Raw genomic sequence first — 22,677 nt, forward strand, 5'->3', positions numbered from 1 at the left:
GGGTCAAATTAGAGATCAAAGCGCAGAAGAAGAACAATAAAAATAAAAATAAAAATAATAATATTTTTAGCAAAAACAATATAGCCGTTTCCACTATAACAACAAATTATACATCGTTTGAAAGCTCTAAGCCTTCCCGATGCCGCCATGGGGTGGAATCATCATTACGAGCGCTTACGCGCTCGTCACTCCCTTTCCCGTCGGGATGCCCCACCCACTCCCCATAGACTTCCATTGATTTGAGCAGATACAAGCATGGCCCATGCCTGCGGCATGGATTCTCGCGTACGGGACGATGCCAGGAGTGATTACTACGCCCATTCACTCATTGTTGACTATTTCTGTCATAGCAGGAGTAAGTATGCATGATCCATGCCTTCGGCATGGGCTAGTTCACTGTACTTGCCAGGGGCGACGGGGTACCAAACATGCGGGCTGCGCCCGCATGTTTGGTCAGACAGTTGCAACGCTGCCTTTGGCAGCGTTGCGGGAGCAATAGGCCCTCCGCCTTGCTGGGGCTCGGGCCTAATAATAATAATAATATTTTTAGCAAAAACAATATAGCCGTTTTCACTATAACAACAAATTATACATCGTTTGAAAGCTCTAAGCCTTCCCGATGCCGCCATGGGGTGGAATCATCATTACGAGCGCTTACGCGCTCGTCAGTCCCTATTCCGTCGGGATGCCCCGCCCTCTCCCCATAGACTTCCATTGATTTGAGCAGATACAAGCATGGCCCATGCCTGCGGCATGGATTCTCGCGTACGGGACGATGCCAGGAGGGTTTTTGGAGGAATGCAGCGCTTCGCGCTGCTGTTGTCAACAATTAGTGAATGGGCTACGCCCATTCACTAATTGTTGACTATTTCTGTCATAGCAGGAGTAAGTATGCATGATCCATGCCTTCGGCATGGGCTAGTTCACTGTACTTGCCAGGGGCGACGGGGTACCAAACATGCGGGCATGCAATGCTGCCTTAGGCCCTCCGCCCTGCTGGGGCTCGGGCCTAATAATATTCCGATGCGAAAACAATGTTTCCCATTTTTCAAATATCATAAACTATACATTTTTGGAAAGCTACCTCATGGTGTGGGTCCCTGGTCACTGACGGGTACTTTCGTTAATTTTGAGTGGGCTCCGCCCACTTTGTGTTTTTGGCCCTCTATACAGTAATAATGTTCAATTTTTGCATTACATGCTTATATGCACGGAACATGCAAGAGATGGGGAACGTATTCGTGAGCTACTTAGCGCAAATGAGTGCTTTTTATGGGGATGACGACCGCGAAATGTAAAGTGCTCGTTTAGTGCGCACTTTTGCACGGGCTTTGCCCGTTTACAACGGTAATGTTCCATTTTCCTACTACTAATTAGTATGCACGGGGCGTGCGTGAGTGAAGGAGTGCGTTAGTGAGTGTTTGGAAGTGGGCAAGCGCTTCGCGCTCGATTTCGTGCACACTACGGGCGCACTTTCGCAGCCGTGCTTCGCACGGCCTTACGAGATTAGTAGGCCTCTCGCCAGCTTGTGGCGCTCGGGCCTAATAATGATAATGTAAACGTAGTAGAAGTAGTCGGATGAGAAATTCACTAGCCTCCTCCAGTCTGTGTAATAAAAGTGTTGTCTGTAGTAGACCATGCTGAAGGGGTAGTTGAGGTTGGGATGGATCACTTTGCGTCCAGATCCATCTGGATATATGCACTCCAAACGCTTTGTGCCTAAAACACAAAGGGTAATCAGAATATCTATACCTCTGTCTTCAAACCAAACATTTAATAATCCACACATTTAGTCGATAGCAGTGTTGTTTACCTGCATCAGCCCAGCACACTTGCCCTGCGGAGGAGTCGTAGGTGAGGGCGTTGGGCAAACCGATCCCATCTGACACCACCACTCTGCGCTTGTCGCCCTCAACTGAAGCACTTTCAATCTTTGGAGCCTCACGGTTCCAGTCAGTCCAAAACAAGGTCCTATAGATAATGTTAACATGCGTATTTAGTTATTATAAAGACAGGCTAATTAATCATATAAGAAGATTTACATTTTCGTCAAGCATTTTCATCAAGCAAGGTCCAAAAAGTGCACCTTTAATACTTGCATTAGCAAAAGTATAAATTGTACCCAACCCTTAATATAATACATACACATTCATGTAATCATGTTACAAATAACAAATGCCAAGTCATCTGGCCATTAGTAGTTATTGTTGAAATTGTGTTTTTCAGTTTGACTCCGGGTGACTTGTTTTAGGGCACGTTCCCAGATCTGCCTAATACAAAAAGACAACAGGAAAAGCACACACTTCCACATGTGACCGCATAGGTGTTCAAGAGCATGGAGCACATGGGACCAGCTGTCTCACACTGATGAGGTCACGGTCAGCTTACCCCAAGCAACATGTGACCTATGACCCTTTCTCCCCTCTCCCTTACATACTTTTTCATCTGCATACATCATGGAAGGTGTCTGACTGATGCATTTCATTTTTGGGATGGTTTTCCCGGACTATCGAAGAAGAGTAAATTGGCAGAGCTGGAGACAGGAGTGTGTGTGGCCTGGACAATGTGTTTCATGTGCAGAGGATGGTGCACACACGGACTGTCCTCTGGGAGAAGCAGGTTATACACACCACATGGACAATCAACTGTCTCTGAGTGAGAGACTGTCAGACCAAGGAAAGCAGAACCAAACACATGGCCGTGAAGTGGACTTTTTAAAAAACTCTTTAGGACAAAGACTGAAATTATACTAAGCAAATAAGCAATAATTAGATTACTTCTAGTTTTGGTGGTTGTGAAGAAAATTTAAGCACTGAAATGATCCTAACAAGTTAGTTGAAGGTGTGTGAACTTTAAAAACACAGTGGAGCACATCCTTGATTATAACAAGATGGTAAAGACAAAGTGGAACCATGCACTTTAAAATGCAGAGACAACTGACTTAACCATGATCTACCATAGTTAAACCTTTTAAACTTTTAGTTACTTTAGCAAAACATCTTTAAGGTACAGTTAATGGATTGCGGAATGTATAATGGCCTTTTTAATTCTATTTGCCGGTACATTTACTGCATTATAAGAACTATATGGCGTTTAACAGTTCATTGTAAGTCTACTCGTGTAAAGCCCTAATTACCTTTCGGACTTGGCTTTTTGTCAAGTACACACAAACCTGGCCTTCAGACAGAAAATAAACTGCAATCTGTCAAAGCAATAACGCGAACCACACATCACAGAGTTAATGAATCAAGTTATCGCTGCTTTCTTTAATCATTTGTATCGACCACTAATGTAATTATACTGTACATGTGCATTGATAGAAAGCAGATGTCTTATCTGGAGAAATTACTAGTATTTGTGTTGGTATTTATCACATTGTGGGGACTAAAACTTATTAAATCTTGAGGACCAGCCTCTTTTAATTATTAGCTCAACCACATGGTTTAAAGTTAAGATGTGTTAAAAAATAGATTAAGATTAGATCAGTCTACAAGGTATTAATGTGTGTGTGTGTGTGTGTGTTTGTGTGTGTGTTTGTGCGCGTGTGTGTGTGTGTGTGTGTGTTTGTGTGTGTGTTTGTGCATGTGTGTGTGTGTGTGTGTGTGTGTGTGTGGTGGTTTGATAGCTCTAATAAATTCAATATATATATTTTTTAATCTAAGGAAGACTGTGAGTAAGTTGTAAACATATGTCAACAAGCTGATATTCCACTCTCAAACACATATTTTACATGTTTTATGATGATTATATTTTACACGGTCATATTTAAATCTAAAAGTCCAGACACCAGACTCAACAAAAGTCTAAGAAATAGTGTTTATATGTACTTATATGCTGGTTGTAAATTGAACACCTGTGGTCTTATGAGTAAGGCATGTTTTTCTTCACAGGCTGAAATCCTTTAATCATTTACACATAATTGGACCAAATGTGTGTTTGTATACTTCACTGCCAAGTTATTGCTGAGACATGTAACTCAAATGTAAACAAGTGAAACTGAGTGGAAAAAAGCAGAACAGATGTAGAGAGCGTTTTTTTTTTACCCGGTGGATGGGACCACTATGATGGCCCTGGGGTTGACCAGGTTTTTGTCGAACAGGGTCTTTCGTCCTGTACCGTCCAGATTTGAGGTCTCGATCAGATCTGGAGATGAGTCCACCCAGAACATCTTCCTGCGCTTGGAGTCCACAGCCAAACCCTCCGGACTGACAAGATCTAATACACATTTCATAGAGTTTATGATGATCCATGATTGTATTATTATCAAACAAGTTGTCGTGGTACTTATAGAAGTTAAATCCCAAGGCAAAACTATGTAATACTAGTTAATACTTGCAAAACAGTTCTGAATAAACAATTAATTTTACTACTACTACTACTCAGAAACTTGACTGAACTAGGGATGTCAAGATTATTCGGTTTCTTCATAATTGTGATTTGTCAGGTCACAATAATCCTAAAAAAATAATAATAATCATCGTGAATTTTTGTTGTTGCTTTTTTAACACAGACACGTTCAATGTTGTAAAGCTAGCCACAAACCTGAGGAATGGTAAAGTGTTAGACAATGGGAATAAAAGAAAAGTAAAGGTTTCACTGTTGCAATAATTGTAAATGATAGCAAAGACAAGAGCTTTTACTTGAGCCAATGAGGATCTCAGGTTCAGCTCCAGGACGCATGGACGCTCTGTTGATGGTCCGCGCAGACAGATCCGTCCAGTAAACATGGTTTTCTTTGCAGTCATAGGCAATACCAACAACTATGGAGCCCTACGACACACAAACAAGCACACAAAGCTTCAATATGCAGGATAATACAGGGACTAATAGAGCAGATGCTTATTGTATGTTTTGCATCATACGTGTAAAGTCAGCAGTGTTTTGGAGCGGTTAGAATCCAGTTTGATCCCATCCAAAGGCAGTGCTCCGATCTTCTGTCCCTGAGCGTACAGCAGTGTGACTTCAGCGTCGGGTGGGGGGGTGACATTTGGACGGGGCAGGGGGCGCACGGTGGGAGGGGCCACAGAGGGAAGGCCTGAGACAAGGACAATTCGTTTTTTAATACAATACAGCTATTTTTATTAGTATTAGTAAGTAAATTGTCAAAGAAAAACCCTAAACTTGTACAAGCACTGAAAGGTAAAACATAAGAGGGACAGTCAAGTCAATATGTATTACTTATAGGGATAGTAAGATTATTAGGTTAAGAAATGATCGAGATTATTCAGGTCACAATATAATTGTAAAAAACAAATAATAATAATAATAATAATCGGGACAATTTTAGAAGCAAAATGAAATATTTTTAGCTCAATCTATAGTCCAAAAAATAGACTTAAATGTAAATATTTTTATCTGACTGATTTTTTTATATTCAACTTTATTTTGTTGTTCAGAAAGTTGAATTTTGTAAAGCTGGTCACAAACTTGAGGAAAAGTAACATGTTAGACAAAGTAAATAAAAGAAAATGAAAGATTTCGCGGTTGTTTTGTCACAGTCTCAAAAATCAGTAATAATCGTTAATTCTCACAATAATCTTAATGCTAAAATTTGATATAGTATAGACACGTGGACTACAGCATAAATTTAAGTTTAAAGTAGAGGACTCAGAGGAGCTCATCAACCACATTATGAAGCCCTGTTTTAGACTTGAAGATACTTACAGGCAGGCTTGACAACATCATGTGACCTAGTACCAGGAACCTCTCGTCCATCCTGGTCCACACACCAGCAGTAAGTGGTCTCTCCATAACACTGGACGGGACTAACAGACACAGAGGCATGAGAATCTACTACTTAACGTCTTGTAAAATACCGTGTAATATGGTCTCGTGTGTACCTAAACTGGCCGTCTGGTTCACATTGAGGTAAGTATTGTTGTGGCTCTGGTTTTCCTCCATAATGCTCCATCAAACTGGCTCTCCAACGCTCACACACACTCTCCGGACGCTGGGTGGGGGCGACGGGCACTGGAACATATACAGTTTATCTTAAGCTCTTTACTTCAAGGTTTCAAATGACATTACAAACTCTGATGGACTCTGATGGGTCTGGAGTATTTGGGTCAGACAGTGGTTGGTTTGGTTACAAAAGTAAGTTCAGTAGCATTTACGCTTGAAGGGGGTTAATAAGAGCTATGGGTAATAACATCTTTATCAGTAAGTTCAATATTATAGTGGTATGGTATTAGTTGCATCATAGCGGATAGCATCAGTTGTGCCATGAACACTTAAAAAGTTGCCCACTCTTGAGCTTGATTGTGTGACAACATCTGCCATAGGGAAACTGACCATTTCCAGTACAAATATCAAATCCGCAGAAGAAGATTACAGTTTCTTCATAACGTTCTCATGCAGCAGTCATCAGACATTGTGGGTTTGACTACCCGTGGTCCAGAATTGAAGAGTGCAGTTCTTTAACAAATCTGTACTACGTTTTCCCTCACACTTACACTCAGATTTGTTGTCCTCACTCAGGCTCACACCCTCTGCTTTCCCGTCTGATCTGACCCACGGGCTTCTCAAAGCAGTTTTCTCTCTTTTCTCATGTTGTCTGACTCCGCGCTGACTTCTATTCTCGTCATCCTTCTTTGATCTACGTTTCGGTTCATTTAGTGTCCCAAAAGGCTGTCCATCTCACGGTTTGGTGAACAAGTTAACAACATCTAATCACATTATGTTTCTGATTTCCTGCTTTTGTTTTGCGGACATATGTAGATTCTAGCATGTTATAAAGTGGCGTCAGAACAACCTGCATTTGCCCCATTAGTGACTTAGATAAGTAACAGATCAGCGCTGGGCTGAGAGAGAGAGAGGAGGGCGAGAGACATACATTGAATGTGCGCACAGCTCGTGGCACCAACAGGACTGGGGTCTGGGGTGACACTGGGAGAATGGGGCGCTCGGCACTTCAAAAGTTTCCTCTTTGCACATGCACATTTCATTTGAGTGAAACAATCCTGCTCCATTATAAATCAGCTGTGCCCAGAGTGGAAAGAGTTGCCCAAGAGGCAAGTGCCAAGAGTGCAGAATGACATACAGTGAGAAATCAATAACAGCAGGCAGCGGCCAGAGCCCATAGAGATGATACAAATCCTAAAACTAGTGTGACTTTTACTTTTTTAATGATCCGCCTCATATTTTAGTTGTTAAATGCATGTCCAATACACTTATGAAGCACTTTGCTCACAATATTTAAATCGTAATAAGAGCCACACAAAATGTCCAGGTGTCATAACTAAAGTTTGAGGCTTTAGTGTTGTTGTCGGGAGTCTCCAGCTCACAGCCAGGGGCCCTCGAGCTGAGAGCAGGGGCAGAGCACAGGGAGGCAGCAGAGGGGCCGGAACCTCTGACACAGAAGTTGAACACGCATGTACAACACACCTGCAGTTGTGTGCTCAGTTATTATTATAATAATAATACACTATGCCGTTTATAATGAGATGTGGTCACAAGTGCAAGACCAGACCTTCTGGATCACCTATCCATACTTGTACTGCGGGCCCCAAGGAATGGCCCTTTCAGTAAGCCTACTCTTGCAGTTCTGAAGCATCACCCCATGTGACTCCACTCCAAGAATTTTCTACAATGCACAACAAAACATCTTTGATTGCTGATGTAACCAGAGCTTGGACACAGGACATGTGAAAATCATCCTGAGTCATAGCGTTTTCTGGACACTGTCTCTTACGTGAGCGGAAACATCAACATGGAAACCAAACATGATGGATGAAACTGGAGGTGTGCAACACTCTTGTGAAGAAAAAGTGAAAACAGATCCATGGAGGCATACAAGACCAAGTATTGACATTTATTATGTCCACCTAATTTTTCTGTCAGCCCACCCACGTTCAGTGGGCCAGAACCAGCCCTGGGCTGACATCACATCTGACACAAACAACAGTTATTTAAACCACAGTTAAACTGTTGGAAGACGGACTCAACACAACAAGCTGTAGTGTTTTGCCTATTTTCCCTTTATCTGTATGCATCAAATAAAGACCTTGAGTTGGATTTATCTGAAATACACTAGAGTACATGCAATTATATCTATTTTGTGAAAAAATATTTTAATACTGTTCTGTGGTAAGACCCGCCCATAGGGCGGAGCCTTCCTGAAGTAGAAAGAGTTGTTTGTTTCAACAGAAACTCCCCCCTTGTATCTACCGAGCTAGCCTATTCAGAATCTTAATGGGCTTTTAGAATCCTCTGTCTTTGTGGGACCCTGGCTCAACCACCCTGAGTACCTGATTAGCATCTAAATGTCCTGGTCCTGGTCCTCTACCTTTCCAGGGGTTCAGTATACCATTATAGATACCAGGAAGATTGAATCTTAACCCTCCATTTCTGTTTAAAGAAGGTCTTTCTTTTTTTAACAAAAATAGCTTCCTTAACTCCTCTTTCAAACCATCTTTTCTCCCTGCTTAAAACCTTCACCTCACCGTCTTCAAACAAGTGATTAGAGGCTTCAAGATGGAGATGCACAGCACTCTGAGGTCCTGAACTAGTATTTCTTCTGTGCTGATAGAGCCTCTTGTGTAGAGGCTGTTTCGTCTCACCTATGTAACGTTCTTTACAGCTTTCTTCACTGCATTGGATCGAATAAACTACATTGCTCTGTTTTTGAGTCGGCAACTTGTCCTTAGGATGAACCAGTTTTTGTCTTAAAGTGTTTCCTGGTTTAAAATAAACAGGGACTTTGTGTTGTCTAAAAATTCTCTGCAGTTTTTCCGACAGGCCAGACACATAAGGGATAGAAACACCCTTCCTTCTTTGTTCAGTTTCCCTTTTGTCCTGCTTCTTGGTTCTCTTCACTCTGTTGAGAGCCCAAGCGGGGTAACCACAGGCTGAGAGGGCATTTCGGACATGTTTTTCCTCTTTCTTCTTGCCCTCTGAGCTGGTGGGCACACCTTGAGCTCTGTGTTGTAAGGTTCTAATCACACCCAGCTTGTGCTGTAGTGGGTGGTTGGAACAAAAGAGCAGATACTGGTCCGTGTATGTAGGTTTCCTATATACTTCTATTTGGAGTTTCCCGTCCTCTCCTCTGATCGTGGAACAATCAAGAAAGGCCAAGCGATCCTCCTTATGACAATGACTCTTGGATGAGAGTCGAAACGTCTATTTTTTTCTAACTGAGTCCAGATGACTACAACTGAAGCTTTTTCTACTATGGAACACGCCTGGACGAATGAGGGATTACACCGACATAGCATTTTATAAGACAAAACATAGTAATAAAGTGGCCTGTGAAGCAGTACAGCTAAAAATCTATTGTCGTTCTTGTTCATTAACCTATATATGTTAGTACCATTTTATACTGTGGTAGGCCTGTGTAACACTATTGGTAAGTATTTGGGAACATCAACATTTTTGGGGACATACCCAATATTAAATTTATTTTAGACGTGCCTAAATGCAAAGCGGCGTGGACTTGCGATACCACGGTCAGCATTTTATAACCCGCCCCGACCCACCCAGCTATAAAATGAGAGTTTCTTGGCCCACCCCAACCCGACCCGCGGGTCAAAAGACAGTGTCCTGTAAGCAGAGCAGCGTCAAATTAATTATTTGTGCCTTGGTGTATCTTGATAATCTTTTAAAGAGTTACATGGGTCCAAGAAGTTATATATAAACGCATGCAACTAACTGTATGCAAAAAACCCTGCACCCCCTTCCAAAATTACACGGCTATGAGTGAGCGGCTAAGATTAAGGACTGAAACGGGAGACTTGAATGAAATCAAACAACCCCTAAAATAATCAAAGACCTTGTAGGTGGACAGTATAGGATTAACGGCGGAGTGTGCATGTCCTGTTTATGTCTGCCCGGCATGTGTAAGGTGGGCGTAACACCTTGTTGCCACTCAGCTGTGCAGAAATGCTTGTGTGTTGTATTGGAGGGGGTTGCCAGGCTACAGAATGACCTCGTCAGATGTTTTGGGCGATCATAAACATGATTTATAGGCAGGTTTAGGGAGTAGTAGGAGGGCATTCAGGTCTTATAGCCAGGGTGGGAAAGGAACTTCAAAGTCCTCCAGTTAATTCATATTGCATACACCCCCCCCATAATATAATGAATTTTCCATTGCCACTATGTAATGAAACATACAAAAAATGGCCTCTCTGATAGCAGGGAGGCAAAAATTGTTCCATATTGCATCTAAGGTTTTCAAGTATCAACAAATCTTATTTCAACAAACCTTGTGACTGGCATGTAACATTTCCAAACATTAATTTTAACTTCATCAGTATTTATACAAAGGATTGCATAGTAATGAATTGTCTTGTTCGAGCAGTAGCACAAAGAATAAGTACCTGGTTTGTTGCAGTCTATGGGAGGTGAACCCGGTGGAGTTCTTGTCCCTGCCCTCTCTCGTCCATTGATGTCCACACACCAGCAATGCCCAGATGAACCATGACACTAAAAATACAGGAAATAAGAATTATGAATGCCATCCATTATTATAGTAAAGTGATACATGCAAATACATACCTGTTGAGAGAGGTATTGTCCGTTGTCATCACATTGTGGAACATAGGCCCCTACCATGGACCGTCCCTCTGAGTTTGACTGGATACTGTCTCTGTGGTGTTCACAGTGGGTTTTTGGCCGTACTGGTTCATCTGGGGAGAACACATGTTGTTTTAATTACAGCAATTCAAACAAACTTGTATATTTGAACTAAAAGGTTATTGAGGACAAAGAGTTTGGCAAAAGTCTTACCGGGTTTGCTACAGTCTTTAGGAGGGGCGTCAGGACCTGTTCTGGACCCAGTTCTTTCTTGGCCTGTACTGTCCACACACCAGCAATGTCCCGTGGAGCCCTGGCACTGAAATACATAACAAAAATAATTTTCAATTTCGAAAAAAACAAACAAATTTTCACTAGAAAATTTGAATAAAAACACAATTATAGTCCTACCTGTTGAGGTATATACTGTCCTTCTGCGTCACATTGTGGTACATAGGCTCCGAGAATGGGGTACCCCTCTGGACTGGTGGTCTGGACGCTGTCTCTATGGTGCTCACAGTAGGTTTTTGGGCGCTGAGGTTGGTCTGGCTTGGAGCAGTCCACTCGGGGTGTTCCAGGTGAGCTCCTTGTGCCAGGGCGTTCCTGTCCTGTGCTGTCCACACACCAACAATGTCCCGTAGACCCATGGCACTGAAACAGGCAAACATTAAACATTAACAGGCAAACATTAAACATTAATTTAAACATTTCTTGACAAATGGAAATTAAACGCAAACTATCAAACTTTTATTTTGTTACCTGTTGAAGTGTATATTGTCCATTTTCTTCACACTGTGGAACATAGGCTCCTACCATAGGATTACCCTCAGGGGTAGTGGTCTGGACACTGTCTCTGTGGTGCTCGCAGTGAGTTTTAGGGCGAGATGGTTCAACTAGAATCACAAGACATTAATAGATGGGTAATGGGTAAATGGGTAAATAAAAAACTTTGTCAACAACATTTTTTTCACGTAAGGTATATCCAAATCTTTTGTTTCACCTGGCCGATCACAGTCTACTCGAGGTGTTCCAGGTGAGCTCCTTGTTCCAGGACGTTCCTGTCCTGTGCTTTCCACACACCAACAATGTCCCGTAGAACCATGGCACTGAAACAGGCAAACACTGTTAACTTCAGAATGAACTTGTAAAGTATGTGCACACTTTCATGTTACCTGTTGAGATAAGTACTGTCCATTATCGTCACACTGTGGAACATAAGCTCCCAACAAAGGAAGACCCTCAGGTGTAGTGGTCTGGACTCTGTCTCTGTGGTGCTCGCAGTGAGTTTTGGGATGGGATGGTTCAACTAAAATGATAAAAAATGACTTAATAAATACAAAAAGCCTACACCGTCACAGAAACAAAGAAACAAGCTCAGCAAAATCCATAATAAACTATAATATGTTTGTATAATCTACATATACTGACTCTTTGCTAATATTGTAGTTTTTGTTTGCTCTAAAAACAGTAAACAAATTGTACAACAGATTTGGCAGTGTTCCCGTTATACCTGGTCTGTCACAGTCTACTGGTGGGGATCCTGGAGGGGTCCTTGTTCCTGATCGCTCCTGTCCAGCGCCATCCACGCACCAGCAGTGTCCAGTTGACTGATGACACTGCAAAACCAAAATAAAACATTAAATAGTAGAAAATATTCCCAAAGGATCAAAAGTTACTGTCAGAGCTAACCTGCAGAGGATTGTACTGCCCATTGGCATCACATTGGGGTACATAGGCTCCATGTATGGGGTACCCCTCTGGACTGGTGGTCTGGACGCTGTCTCTATGGTGCTCACAGTGAGTTCTGGGACGCACTGGTTCATCTGGTTTGGAGCAGTCCACAGGGGGCGTCCCGGGTCCTGTCCTCGTGCCTGGTTTCTCCTGTCCCGTACTGTCCACACACCAGCACTGTCCAATAGAACCATGGCACTGGAACAGACATAGAGGCATGTTTGCTAGAAGTTCTAGATGATAAAAAATAATGAAAATGTTTGCTCTTGTATTGAGTAATCTTTATTTTCTATTTGATTAAAAAAAACAATACAAATTGCCATTTCATAAACAGATACAAGACAGACATTTGTGCCTTTGCTTTAAACTTCATACTGTAGACCTCTTGACTAACATGCTGACCATTGGCGATTTGAAATTATTGGATCTTGTTTCAATCTAAATTTGATATATTGCACAGCCTTGGTAATGTAATAATAATAATAATAATAATAATAATAATAATAATAATAATAATAATAATAATAATAATAATAATAATGTAATATTATACAGTGCTTGTAGGTTACCTGTTGAGCTGAATACTGTCCCTCTGCATCACATTCAGGCACATAGTTTCCAACGATGGGGTACCCCTCTGGACTAGTAGTCTGGACGCTGTCTCTATGGTACTCACATCGAGTTTTGGGATGCACTGGCTCTTCTGTGTAATCAAGGGTGTAAAAAAATACAAAACATATTTTTATATTTCTATATCATATATATATATATATATATATATATATATATATATATATATATATATATATATATGTATATATATATAAAGGATTATCTTATCTTATCTTAATTTTGTATTATACTTTTTATATTATGGCAATTTATTTGATACAATCTCACCTGGTTGACTGCAGTTGTAAAATGAAGAACCAGGACCTGTTCTAGTTCCTGGTTTCTCCTGTCCAATACTGTCCACACACCAGCAATGACCAGCTGACTCGTGGCACTATAAACACAATACAGACACATTGAAGAGCAAATAACTCACTCATCATATCACATAAATTATTTAAAGACAAATACATACCTGTTGCTGAAGGTACGCTCCGTTTGCATCACATCGGGGTACATAGACTCCAACTATGGGGTACCCCTCTGGACTGGTGGTCTGGATACTGTCTCTATGATGCTCACATTGAGTTATAGGACGTTCTGGAACAACTAAACACACAGAAAAACATCATATTGCTTGAGTAAACCAAGTGCTCAAAATTACAGTTCTTCAATTTCATGACCCATGTTGTTTTAAAGCATGATTTTACTTAAATAAACACTTAAACAGTATAAGTAATAGGAGCCCACAAATGTACAAAAGTAAACATTGTCATTTACTTGGCTGGGGAAATGTTTATTATCTCAGTGACAGTGGTACTTATAAAGTGCACTTAGGGTCAGTGAAGCATTTAAAGGTTCTCCACTGTACCTGTTTGTATTCCCCACACACGACCACCCGCTGATATCACATGTTGTTACAGGCATTCCAAGGATATCACCTAATGACCTCAGCAGTGCACCACTTACAAGGTTAAACACACCAGCGTTAAACGTTGCTGTCTGTGTGAGTTGTCATCCAGCGCAGGAATTAGAGGGGTCAAGGGATCAATGTTAAACTAGAAAGCCCTTGGAAAGCAATGACATAATACCTACACCTGCTGGTAGATGTAACAGGACTAGCAACAAAAATACTCAAACTGTCCCAGGCGATATGTTTTTGAATTTACCTGGTCTGTCGCAGTCTACTGAGAGTGTACCAGCCGCGGTCCTAGTGCCTGGTCGCTCCTGTCCAGTGCTGTCCACACACCAGCAATGCCCCGTGGAGCCATGGCACTAAAATAACACAAGATTAGATTACAATTACAGGGTACCCGTTTTTTTTGTGTTGTTTTTGTGTGGTTTAGGTCAAATTTAGTGCCAGGCAAAATAACACAAATTTTTATAATTTTTTTTATTTTTGTATATTATTTATTGTGATATTATTAGTTTATATATACTATACTAGTCAATAGCTAGTAAAAATATGAAAACATTCTTACTATGAATAAAACAAGGACGAGGAAAATGTAAGACTTGAAATGTAATAGTATTGTAGAATTTAATGCTCTTCTGACTCCACGGTTACGGCTTAAGGTAATTAAATAGTGTTTACCTGTTGAGATGTGTACTCTCCATTTGCATCACATTCAGGTACAAAAGCTCCGAGTACGGGATACCCCTCTGGACTGGTAGTCTGGACGCTGTCTCTATGGTGCTCACATTGAGTTTTTGGACGCACTGGTCCTTCAACGAGATATCATATTTATTATCGTCTGTAAATGCTTGTGTTGAAAATAAAAATAATAATAATTATGTCAAGACTTGCCTGGGTGGCTACAGGTGGGGGTTGATGCCCCAGGTGAAGTCCTAGTCCCTGGTTTCTCTTGTCCAGAGCTGTCCACACACCAGCAATACCCAGTGGAACCGTGACACTAAAATAAACATTATTTACATGGAATCACAAACAAACTTAATGTATTATGTTTAATAAGAATATTCCTACCTGTTGTGGTACATATTGTCCCTCTACATCACACTGAGGTACAAAAACTCCAGCGATGGGATACCCCTCTGGACTGGTGGTCTGGACGCTGTCTCTGTGGTGCTCGCATTGAGTCTTAATAAGACCTAGTCAAATAGTTTTGAAAATATTATTATCATGTCAAATAATACACTATCTGTGTTATTCATGGATTTATAGGTTAAAGGTGCACTATTTAACTTTTCTGATGTCCAAGGAGTCAGGTAGCAAACAGGTGATGCTACCAGTTTAAAGGTTGAATGGATTTTTTTTTTGGCCCAAATCTGAGTCTCATTTCCTCATGGTGTGGACTGCCGATTTGTCCTGCCACGTATCAATCATAAAACGCACCTATCGCTCATCTGCAGCCGCGTGCGGCTCGTCCCCACGTTTCCGCATGTCTAAGCGCATTGATCTATCATAATATAGTTCCCTCAGTGTACGGGACAAAATGAAGACGGAGCAAGACTGTTCGAGCTGTCTCAGAAGAAGACGGAAATCTACGGGAGACGAGAGATGCGATGCGATCCGTTGCGCTAATAAACAAACGCACGTGTGTGTTGTATCAGTCCACACGGGGGAGTGCGCATGCGCACTTCCGCCTGCGTTCTCAAATAGCCAAAATCGTCCATTGCGCCTTTAAGTTACGGGTCAGATCAGTAGAATGCATGCAAGAAATACATTATTAATTACCAGTAATTAAAAACACATACTATGCTTTTTTTGGTATTATAATTGGCCTAAACATGCTCACGCTACAATCTGTCTACAAACATTTGCTCTATATCAGCCAGGCGTTTCCTAGGACAGGAATTGAGTTAGCGCTCCATCTACTGGCTGCAAAGGGAAGTCTGACGGAAGTCTGACTTAACAAAACTTGAAAATTCTGTGTGTTTTGAGGCTAAGAGAGAAAGGACTTAAACTAGCGTGAATTTATTAACTAACGAGGAAAGTCCCACTGAGATGTAGCATCTCTTTTTGAAGGGAGTCCTGGCCCCTGAGAGGAAGAGCCTATTGTACTTGTTTAGTGGTAGAGGAAACCTACGCAGACACAGGAAGAACATGCAAACTCTACACAGAAAGGGCTCACACCACCTGGGAGTTGAAACTTGAACCTTCTTGGTGTGAGGTTAAGAGCACTAACCAGTGCGCCACATGGTTAAAAGCTTGTGTCTTTTAAATGCAAAGGTTTAATTCCAAACCTTGGACCAATAAAAAAAGCAATACAATTGCCTTGAAGACAAACAGGTAGCATACCTTCCACCACAAAGTGCACCTTTAAATCACTAATTGTACTGAACTAGATGGTATTACTTGGGGTGTAGCAGTCTGCTTGTGGTGAGCCGGGGGATGTCCGGGTGCCTGGCCGCTCCTGTCCTGTACTGTCAACACACCAACAATGTCCAGTGGATCCATGGCACTGCAACAATCAAATTAAATTACATTACTCCATCTCTATTATTATTTTAAAAAAGCCTAAAAGTGTAGTGAATAGTGGGTTATTACCTGCAGAGGTCTGTACTGTCCATCTTTATCACATTGAGGTACAAAGACTCCAGTGATAGGGTACCCTTCTGGACTGTTGGTCTGGACACTGTCTCTGTGGTGCTCGCATTGGGTTTTATGACGAACTGGTTCATCTTGTAATTAAAGAAATAATAACTGAAGTGAACATCTTCACTTGTATCGAATGAACGAAAGAAGTTGTTCAAATGTACCTGGTCTATCGCAGTCCGTGGGTGCGGTCCCTGGTGGCGTTCTGGTGCCTGGTTTCTCCTGCCCACTGTTGTCCACACACCAACAATGTCCAGTGGAACCATGACACTAAAACGAAAATCAATTCTTATCAATTTGTTTGTCTATTAATGACATTAATATGAGGATTTAGATTGTGATTTGCTGTATTTGTCTATACCTGCAGTGTCTTGTAACGTCCATCGGCCTCACACTGGGGAATAAAGGCCCCCACGCCACGCTCCAGTCCACTTTGTAGGTTGTCTCTGTGCTGCTCACAATGGCTCTTTGGACGTCCTGTTAGACCAGTAAAATAGTTTGTTTGTGCAATTTGTGGTGAGGCTTTTTAGATTCAAATTACGGAGCCAAGTTGGAAAATCAACCCACCTTCCTGGCTGCAAGAGAATCCATCACCATAATACCCAGATTGGCACTGACAGTGGAAGGTACCAAGCGCGTTCATGCATCTAGCATTGAGGTTGCATGGGGAGGAAGTGCACTCATCAACGTCTATAATAGACAGACAAATAAAAGACACTTGTAAAAATATTTCCATGTTTGGGATAAGCCATCTTTGTTTGTTTTGAGGACGTTGTGTAAAGATTTTGCTGAGAAGTTGTGGGAGTTCACTTCGAGTTCAGAGCGATAGGTTAAGGCAGGACACACACACACACACACACACACACGATTTCACTCCTACACACATTCCACACAAATACAAGGTGTCACTGCTCCATTAGTCATCGCTTTGGACTCGTTTCTGTATAATCTCATCCATTCATTCTCACATCAGCCCTTCTCTTCACCAATTTCTCACCCTCACCTCCATCTGCTCAGTGCTTCCTAGGGGTTCTTGTGTAACTGTGTGAAATCGCACGCACCCCCTCCAACAATTATGTGGATGTCATTCAACTTCTCACTTCAATTGCCTAAACCAGTGGTGGTCAACCTGGGGATCAGGACCCCCAAGAGGATCGCAAAATGTTTTCAGGGGGTCCCCTGATTATATAAGTGAAAAAGCTTAAATATACACTAGTCTTATAGTCTTAAATAAGTTAATGTTATTAAGTTTCACTTTTAGTCCTTTTTCCCAAAAAAATTCCATAATTTCTTGTTGTAGAGATATTTGGATGATTTTCTGTTTCTAACTTTAGTTAGATATATATTTCCGAAAAAATGAATTTTAAATTTTGTATGAGCCTTTATTATAGGGTCAAGAAATTTGCCAACCACTTGTACTGATAGCACCCTTTTATACTAATTTTTCTATTTAGTAGAACATTTGAGTTTGAATCCTTGACTTTACTATTTTAATACTCGAAAAAGCAGAGAAATAACTTTAATTACCTTTTAAAATGTAACAACAAATTCAGCCAACATTAATATTTTATACAGAAAAATGCCAATTTGTGTGATATTTTCACCACCTCTATGACTATCAAAAAATATTTTCTTTCTAAATTACATATTCTGGTCAAGACAGAAGTGGATTCACACAATTAAGCAAAACAAGTTAGAACAATAAATCTACTACTCTACTATATTTTTACAGCTGGCAAAAAAGGGAAGTAAAAGGGCGCTAACAGTAAATACATTTGTTTCATTGACCTAGGTCTATAACCTCAAAATGAAATGAAACATTAAACTTCAGGCAGCATTATCACTTTGGGGGTAGTCTACTTTTCATGGTGGGGGGTCACAAATACCAACAGTTATTTTGGGGGTCACAACTGACAAAGGCTGAGAACCACTGGCCTGACAACTGACATTTCAACTTTCATGCTATTTTAAGTACATGACTTAGAGGTTATTACCCCACAACAGGAAGCTGAAGCATGAGTTTCAGTTATGCTTATAGGCAACATTTGAGGACTCAAGGACACTTTTTTTTTAAACTATTACATACAGTGTGGCTACAAATCTGCGCTGATGGTCCCTCTAATCACCACCAATCACTCAAACCCAAAGCACACCAACCAGCTTGGATTGAACTGGTATGCTCTGCCACTGAGTGTAGGTAACGCTCTCTCTGTGTGACTTTACACAAGGGTGTTTGTAAGCTGCTCTTACCCACACACGTGCGTCCATCAAAGCCAAACTCATATCCAGTCTGGCACTGACAGCGGTGGCTGCCGGGCAGGTTCAGACACTGGGCATGTGCACCACAGGAACTCACACTCTCCGCACACTCGTCTATGTCTGAGGAGGGAGACAGAAAAGATGAAACCCGTTATAAACCAGGGACACAAATCTTTTCATGCTAGACAAGCGTGGAAGTATTAAATGTTTTATAAGGAGTAATCACATAGATGCTTTACACACTATGTAGGACACATGTAGTATGACAGAACAGCCATGGGAACTATAAGCTGTGGGTTTTATAGCAGTGCCGTTGGGCTAATGACAGGGCAAACATTCACTCAAACCTCCTGTGTGTCTGCGCTAACAAGACCATCCACCTGAGAACGACAGGGTGGTAAAAAAAGATAAACAAGGGCCCACAGAGGAGAGGAGAGGGGGATGAGGTAAAGGAATGTAGGTAACAAAGAGGGAAGAGAGAGGATGAGTCCTTCTGCCTAACCTGTACTTGACCCTGGACTCTGAGTGGACATGTGCTGATGAAACACAGACACACTGCCTTGAACTGTCTCTAACTGCATGTGTGACCCTAAAACTCCAAATACAGAGGGACGACCAGTGATAAGCCTCTTAAAGTGAGAAATGACCACAGATGGATTCATCTTCAAGGTTCATTTTAGAAGGAGCGTGTGCACGACTTGAAATATTTCATTAACAACAATACATCTGTGCACCTACAAAATACTGATTTTACTGATAACAACAACATACACAACAAAATGATTATGTAAAACTGTTTATGTTTAAATTTGTGTTTTGGTTGTCATGCTCACTATTCAATCAGAAAGCAGAGTAAGCTTGGAGTTGTTAAAAAATAGGGCTCATTTGTGATTGCATTGCTTTTTTTAAGCCAGTAGGAGCAGATGTTGCAGCTATTAGATTATTTAAGGAATATAGCATTAGTATTGAATTTAGTACCGGTAATAGTATTGTATTGTATTGTTTTAAACTGCCACCTATGTAGATCACCATTTAATGTTCATTGTAAAATGCAATATTGATTTAAAACGGTTTACAAATAAAAATGGCACAATGACTTCCTGTTAATGACTTCACTATGAAAAGGCAGATAAACCTTGCCTTTTCATAGTAGCATTTCACTGGAGCAAGCAGCAGATTTTGATTTACGTGAAGAATGGCTCGGGAACATTTTTTAAACTCCGGGTTTTAATGTTTCAAATAATCCAAACTAAGAACAGGGAGCATTTTATCGTGATCTCATTCCTGCTATTTAGGTCAAAAACCTATTGAAATTCACAAATTTTCTCTTGAATGCTGCTCTATTCTCAAATAAAGACACTTTTTTTCCACCCACACCTCCTAATAGTCAGCCTAAGCAATACTCTGAGTGAGTGACAGGAAGATTAACTAATTGTAATGAAATGTGAACTTTCAGAAGACGCAATAAAATGTTAAATGTACACAAATCTGCATAAAATAGAAATTGAAAGAATATCACTCCACCCCTAAATCCAATTACAAATGTGAGTAAGATAATGATGAGGGAAAACCGTTATAACATGGGTAAAAGCTACATAAAGCATTCAAATACATGAGCCTTCCTTCAAGCCTTCAAATACATGAGATAATAATGATAATTGTACAATACCGTAGCAGTTGCGTCCATCTCCTGTGTAGCCTGTAGCACATTTGCATTCAAAGGCCTTGCCCTCCTGTGGCATGCACTGGGCCGTGGTGTCGCAGTCGTGGGTTCCAGAGTAGCATGGGTTCACTTGATCTGGTCCACTTGGTTGAACTATGCAAAAATAAATAAAGATATTGTGATTCGTACAGACTTAAATATAGTTGAACTTGCCTCTAAGCCATCGTATCGCTTTGACATTGTGTTGCTTTAACAGTGTAACAATGTAAACTATCAGCGAAGCCGAACTCGTAACTTCTAGGTTTACATAATTTAATCCAGTCAAAGCAGACCATGAAGGACCCAAGTTGAGTCAATAAATCATACTGAAATTCTGGCCGAAAACACACACAAATGCTACAAATGAATGCTGTCTGGAGTGTCTGAATGTTGATTAATAGAGATCAGGGTTATTGGACGTTAAACGTACCATGATTACAATGCAATGATTAGAGGGTGACTTAACCAAATACACATGTAAAAATCACTGCAGACAAATTCCCGGAGGATGGTTTCCTCTGAGGAAGTGACTGCCTCAATGTTCCCAATATTCGCCATATGGACAGGGTTAGACACACGTATACATGAGAGAGAGGGCAACTAGTGTGTAAGGGGGGAGAGAGAGCGGGAGAGGATGTGGTGAATGTTTTCTCATACCACTACAAGAGAATTTACACAAAACCAAGAAAAACAGTTCATTTTAACACAAGCTCACATATTTGGCATTGCTTTCTAGAAAATGTTATATGTAGAAGTTACACAAATCCAACCAGATGTGGCCATAACCCCAGATACTGTACATCTGTGGTATTGAAAAAAGTTCAGGTACTACAAGAAAAGACAGCAACACAATATGAATAAATAATGTTTTTAATATCAAGTTGTTAGTGTGTATGTTTCTTTGCTGGGTGAGTTCTGACACAGCGTCACAGAGAGTCGAAGTAAATGACACAAACTACTGGTTGCGAAATATAGTTTTAACGATATTGTTCTGTTTTTTATAACCATATTTTTTTAACCACTTACAGTTATTAATGCTATAGGCACCTGGAAAAGTAGCACTGGTATAGCAAGCCAGGTATAATTAAAATATTGGTACCAAAAACATTGAAAGGTAGCCAGTTACTTAAAGGCAAATAGCTTGACTCTGAGTTCACACTTGCACATCAAAACTGGGACCGAATTAATTGAGACTAAACCCAGAACTTTAACAGGACCAAACAAAGAAAATCAAGACTAAATTGCGCTCAAACCAAACCCACACCAGGTCAAGAGTGAATGCAGCCCTGCGGACTCTGGTTTGAAAACGTCACAAAGATAGAAGTATATTAAGTACTAAGGAACACACAAATAATTGCTATATATTTTACATTATGATTTTGGTACACGATGGAAGACGCACTAAAGTAACGTGTCTTTCTCTACCATTGAGAACATCCCACGCCATAGACAACACAAGCTTACACCTAAACAAAGTCAGACGCAGCTTGCTTCCATCTCCCTGGGCCAGAGACCAATTTTGGCTCATTATCAAAGCGAAGGAGGCTCTTTCAACGTCCCGAATGTGGCTGAGAAGACAGGCAGATGAGAGGGCTACGCGCACATGGATGGGAGAGTAGACTGTGGAGTAATTAGAGAGAGAGGGAGGGGACCATCAAAGTGGTGAGTGCAGTTTTCCACCTGCTGCTCTTTACTGAAGGCCGTGTCATTATGGACAAGGTACAGGCCGATCCTTATAATGGCCAACCTGAAAGCTGCTAATGGTCCATCATCACTGACTTTTACTGACACAAAATGACATGACATTACAGCGGAAACAGGTCTAGAATCTGGACTAGAATTTCATGTTAAAACTTTGTGGTTTCGAGGTTACAAATAGAAATTATAGTAAAACTATTTTACTACATTGCCTTGGAATAACTGAGAATTATGGAAATCATTTAAAGATGTAAAATGTAATCATATTTCACATTGTCTAAATGATTTAAGAAATGTCATTTTCATTCCAATATATTATGACCTGAAGTAGTGTGGGCACATTCCAAAACAACTCATCAGTTTGCTATGTAAAGCCTGTCTGCAGCTGATTCTCATGACATCAGTGGGCAGTCATTCTGCCAGAGACCCCCCCTGTTCAAGATCTGTCATTGGCCAGGATATTATTCTCAGAAAGTGTAAGAGGCTTGAACAGAAACACACACTCACATTGTACCGATGGCACATCCACTGCACTTAAGTTGTGTTTACAAAACCTCTGATCCCCCAAAGCTCTTCCAGCTGTGCTCTGCTGTATCTGTGTGTGCACCAT

At 40.9% G+C, this 22,677-nt stretch overlaps 2 protein-coding genes across 2 annotated transcripts in view; one reads left to right on the forward strand and one right to left on the reverse strand.

Moving 5' to 3' along the window:
* Positions 1–22,677, reverse strand: part of nid2a (nidogen 2a (osteonidogen)) — a 46,578-nt gene that overhangs the window by 7,330 nt on the left and 16,571 nt on the right. The window contains exons 15-42 of the mRNA XM_072463079.1: positions 20,337–20,483; positions 18,659–18,787; positions 16,976–17,098; positions 16,770–16,885; positions 16,573–16,678; positions 16,361–16,494; positions 16,169–16,274; positions 14,837–14,961; positions 14,660–14,765; positions 14,447–14,577; positions 14,022–14,127; positions 13,328–13,461; positions 12,199–12,438; positions 12,020–12,125; positions 11,682–11,815; positions 11,510–11,615; positions 11,269–11,402; positions 10,921–11,160; positions 10,723–10,828; positions 10,492–10,622; positions 10,314–10,419; positions 5,841–5,970; positions 5,665–5,765; positions 4,863–5,035; positions 4,641–4,770; positions 4,044–4,215; positions 1,814–1,971; positions 1,596–1,719 (exon numbers count right to left, since the gene is read on the reverse strand). Of these exons, the coding sequence (XP_072319180.1) occupies positions 1,596–1,719; positions 1,814–1,971; positions 4,044–4,215; positions 4,641–4,770; positions 4,863–5,035; positions 5,665–5,765; positions 5,841–5,970; positions 10,314–10,419; positions 10,492–10,622; positions 10,723–10,828; positions 10,921–11,160; positions 11,269–11,402; positions 11,510–11,615; positions 11,682–11,815; positions 12,020–12,125; positions 12,199–12,438; positions 13,328–13,461; positions 14,022–14,127; positions 14,447–14,577; positions 14,660–14,765; positions 14,837–14,961; positions 16,169–16,274; positions 16,361–16,494; positions 16,573–16,678; positions 16,770–16,885; positions 16,976–17,098; positions 18,659–18,787; positions 20,337–20,483 (3,754 nt within the window). The remainder of the gene's footprint in view (positions 1–1,595; positions 1,720–1,813; positions 1,972–4,043; positions 4,216–4,640; positions 4,771–4,862; positions 5,036–5,664; positions 5,766–5,840; positions 5,971–10,313; positions 10,420–10,491; positions 10,623–10,722; positions 10,829–10,920; positions 11,161–11,268; positions 11,403–11,509; positions 11,616–11,681; positions 11,816–12,019; positions 12,126–12,198; positions 12,439–13,327; positions 13,462–14,021; positions 14,128–14,446; positions 14,578–14,659; positions 14,766–14,836; positions 14,962–16,168; positions 16,275–16,360; positions 16,495–16,572; positions 16,679–16,769; positions 16,886–16,975; positions 17,099–18,658; positions 18,788–20,336; positions 20,484–22,677) is intronic.
* gpr137c (G protein-coupled receptor 137c) overlaps positions 14,182–22,677 on the forward strand; it is an 88,122-nt gene continuing 79,626 nt past the window's right edge. Inside the window, exon 1 of the mRNA XM_072463863.1 lies at positions 14,182–14,192. The gene's annotated coding sequence lies outside the window, so the exon portion shown is untranslated. The remainder of the gene's footprint in view (positions 14,193–22,677) is intronic.

The sequence above is a fragment of the Eucyclogobius newberryi genome, unplaced genomic scaffold (genome assembly GCF_026437365.1).
Source record: "Eucyclogobius newberryi isolate DKJ021-1_F unplaced genomic scaffold, fEucNew1.0.hap1 SCAF_1, whole genome shotgun sequence".
Lineage (NCBI taxonomy): Eukaryota > Metazoa > Chordata > Actinopteri > Gobiiformes > Gobiidae > Eucyclogobius > Eucyclogobius newberryi.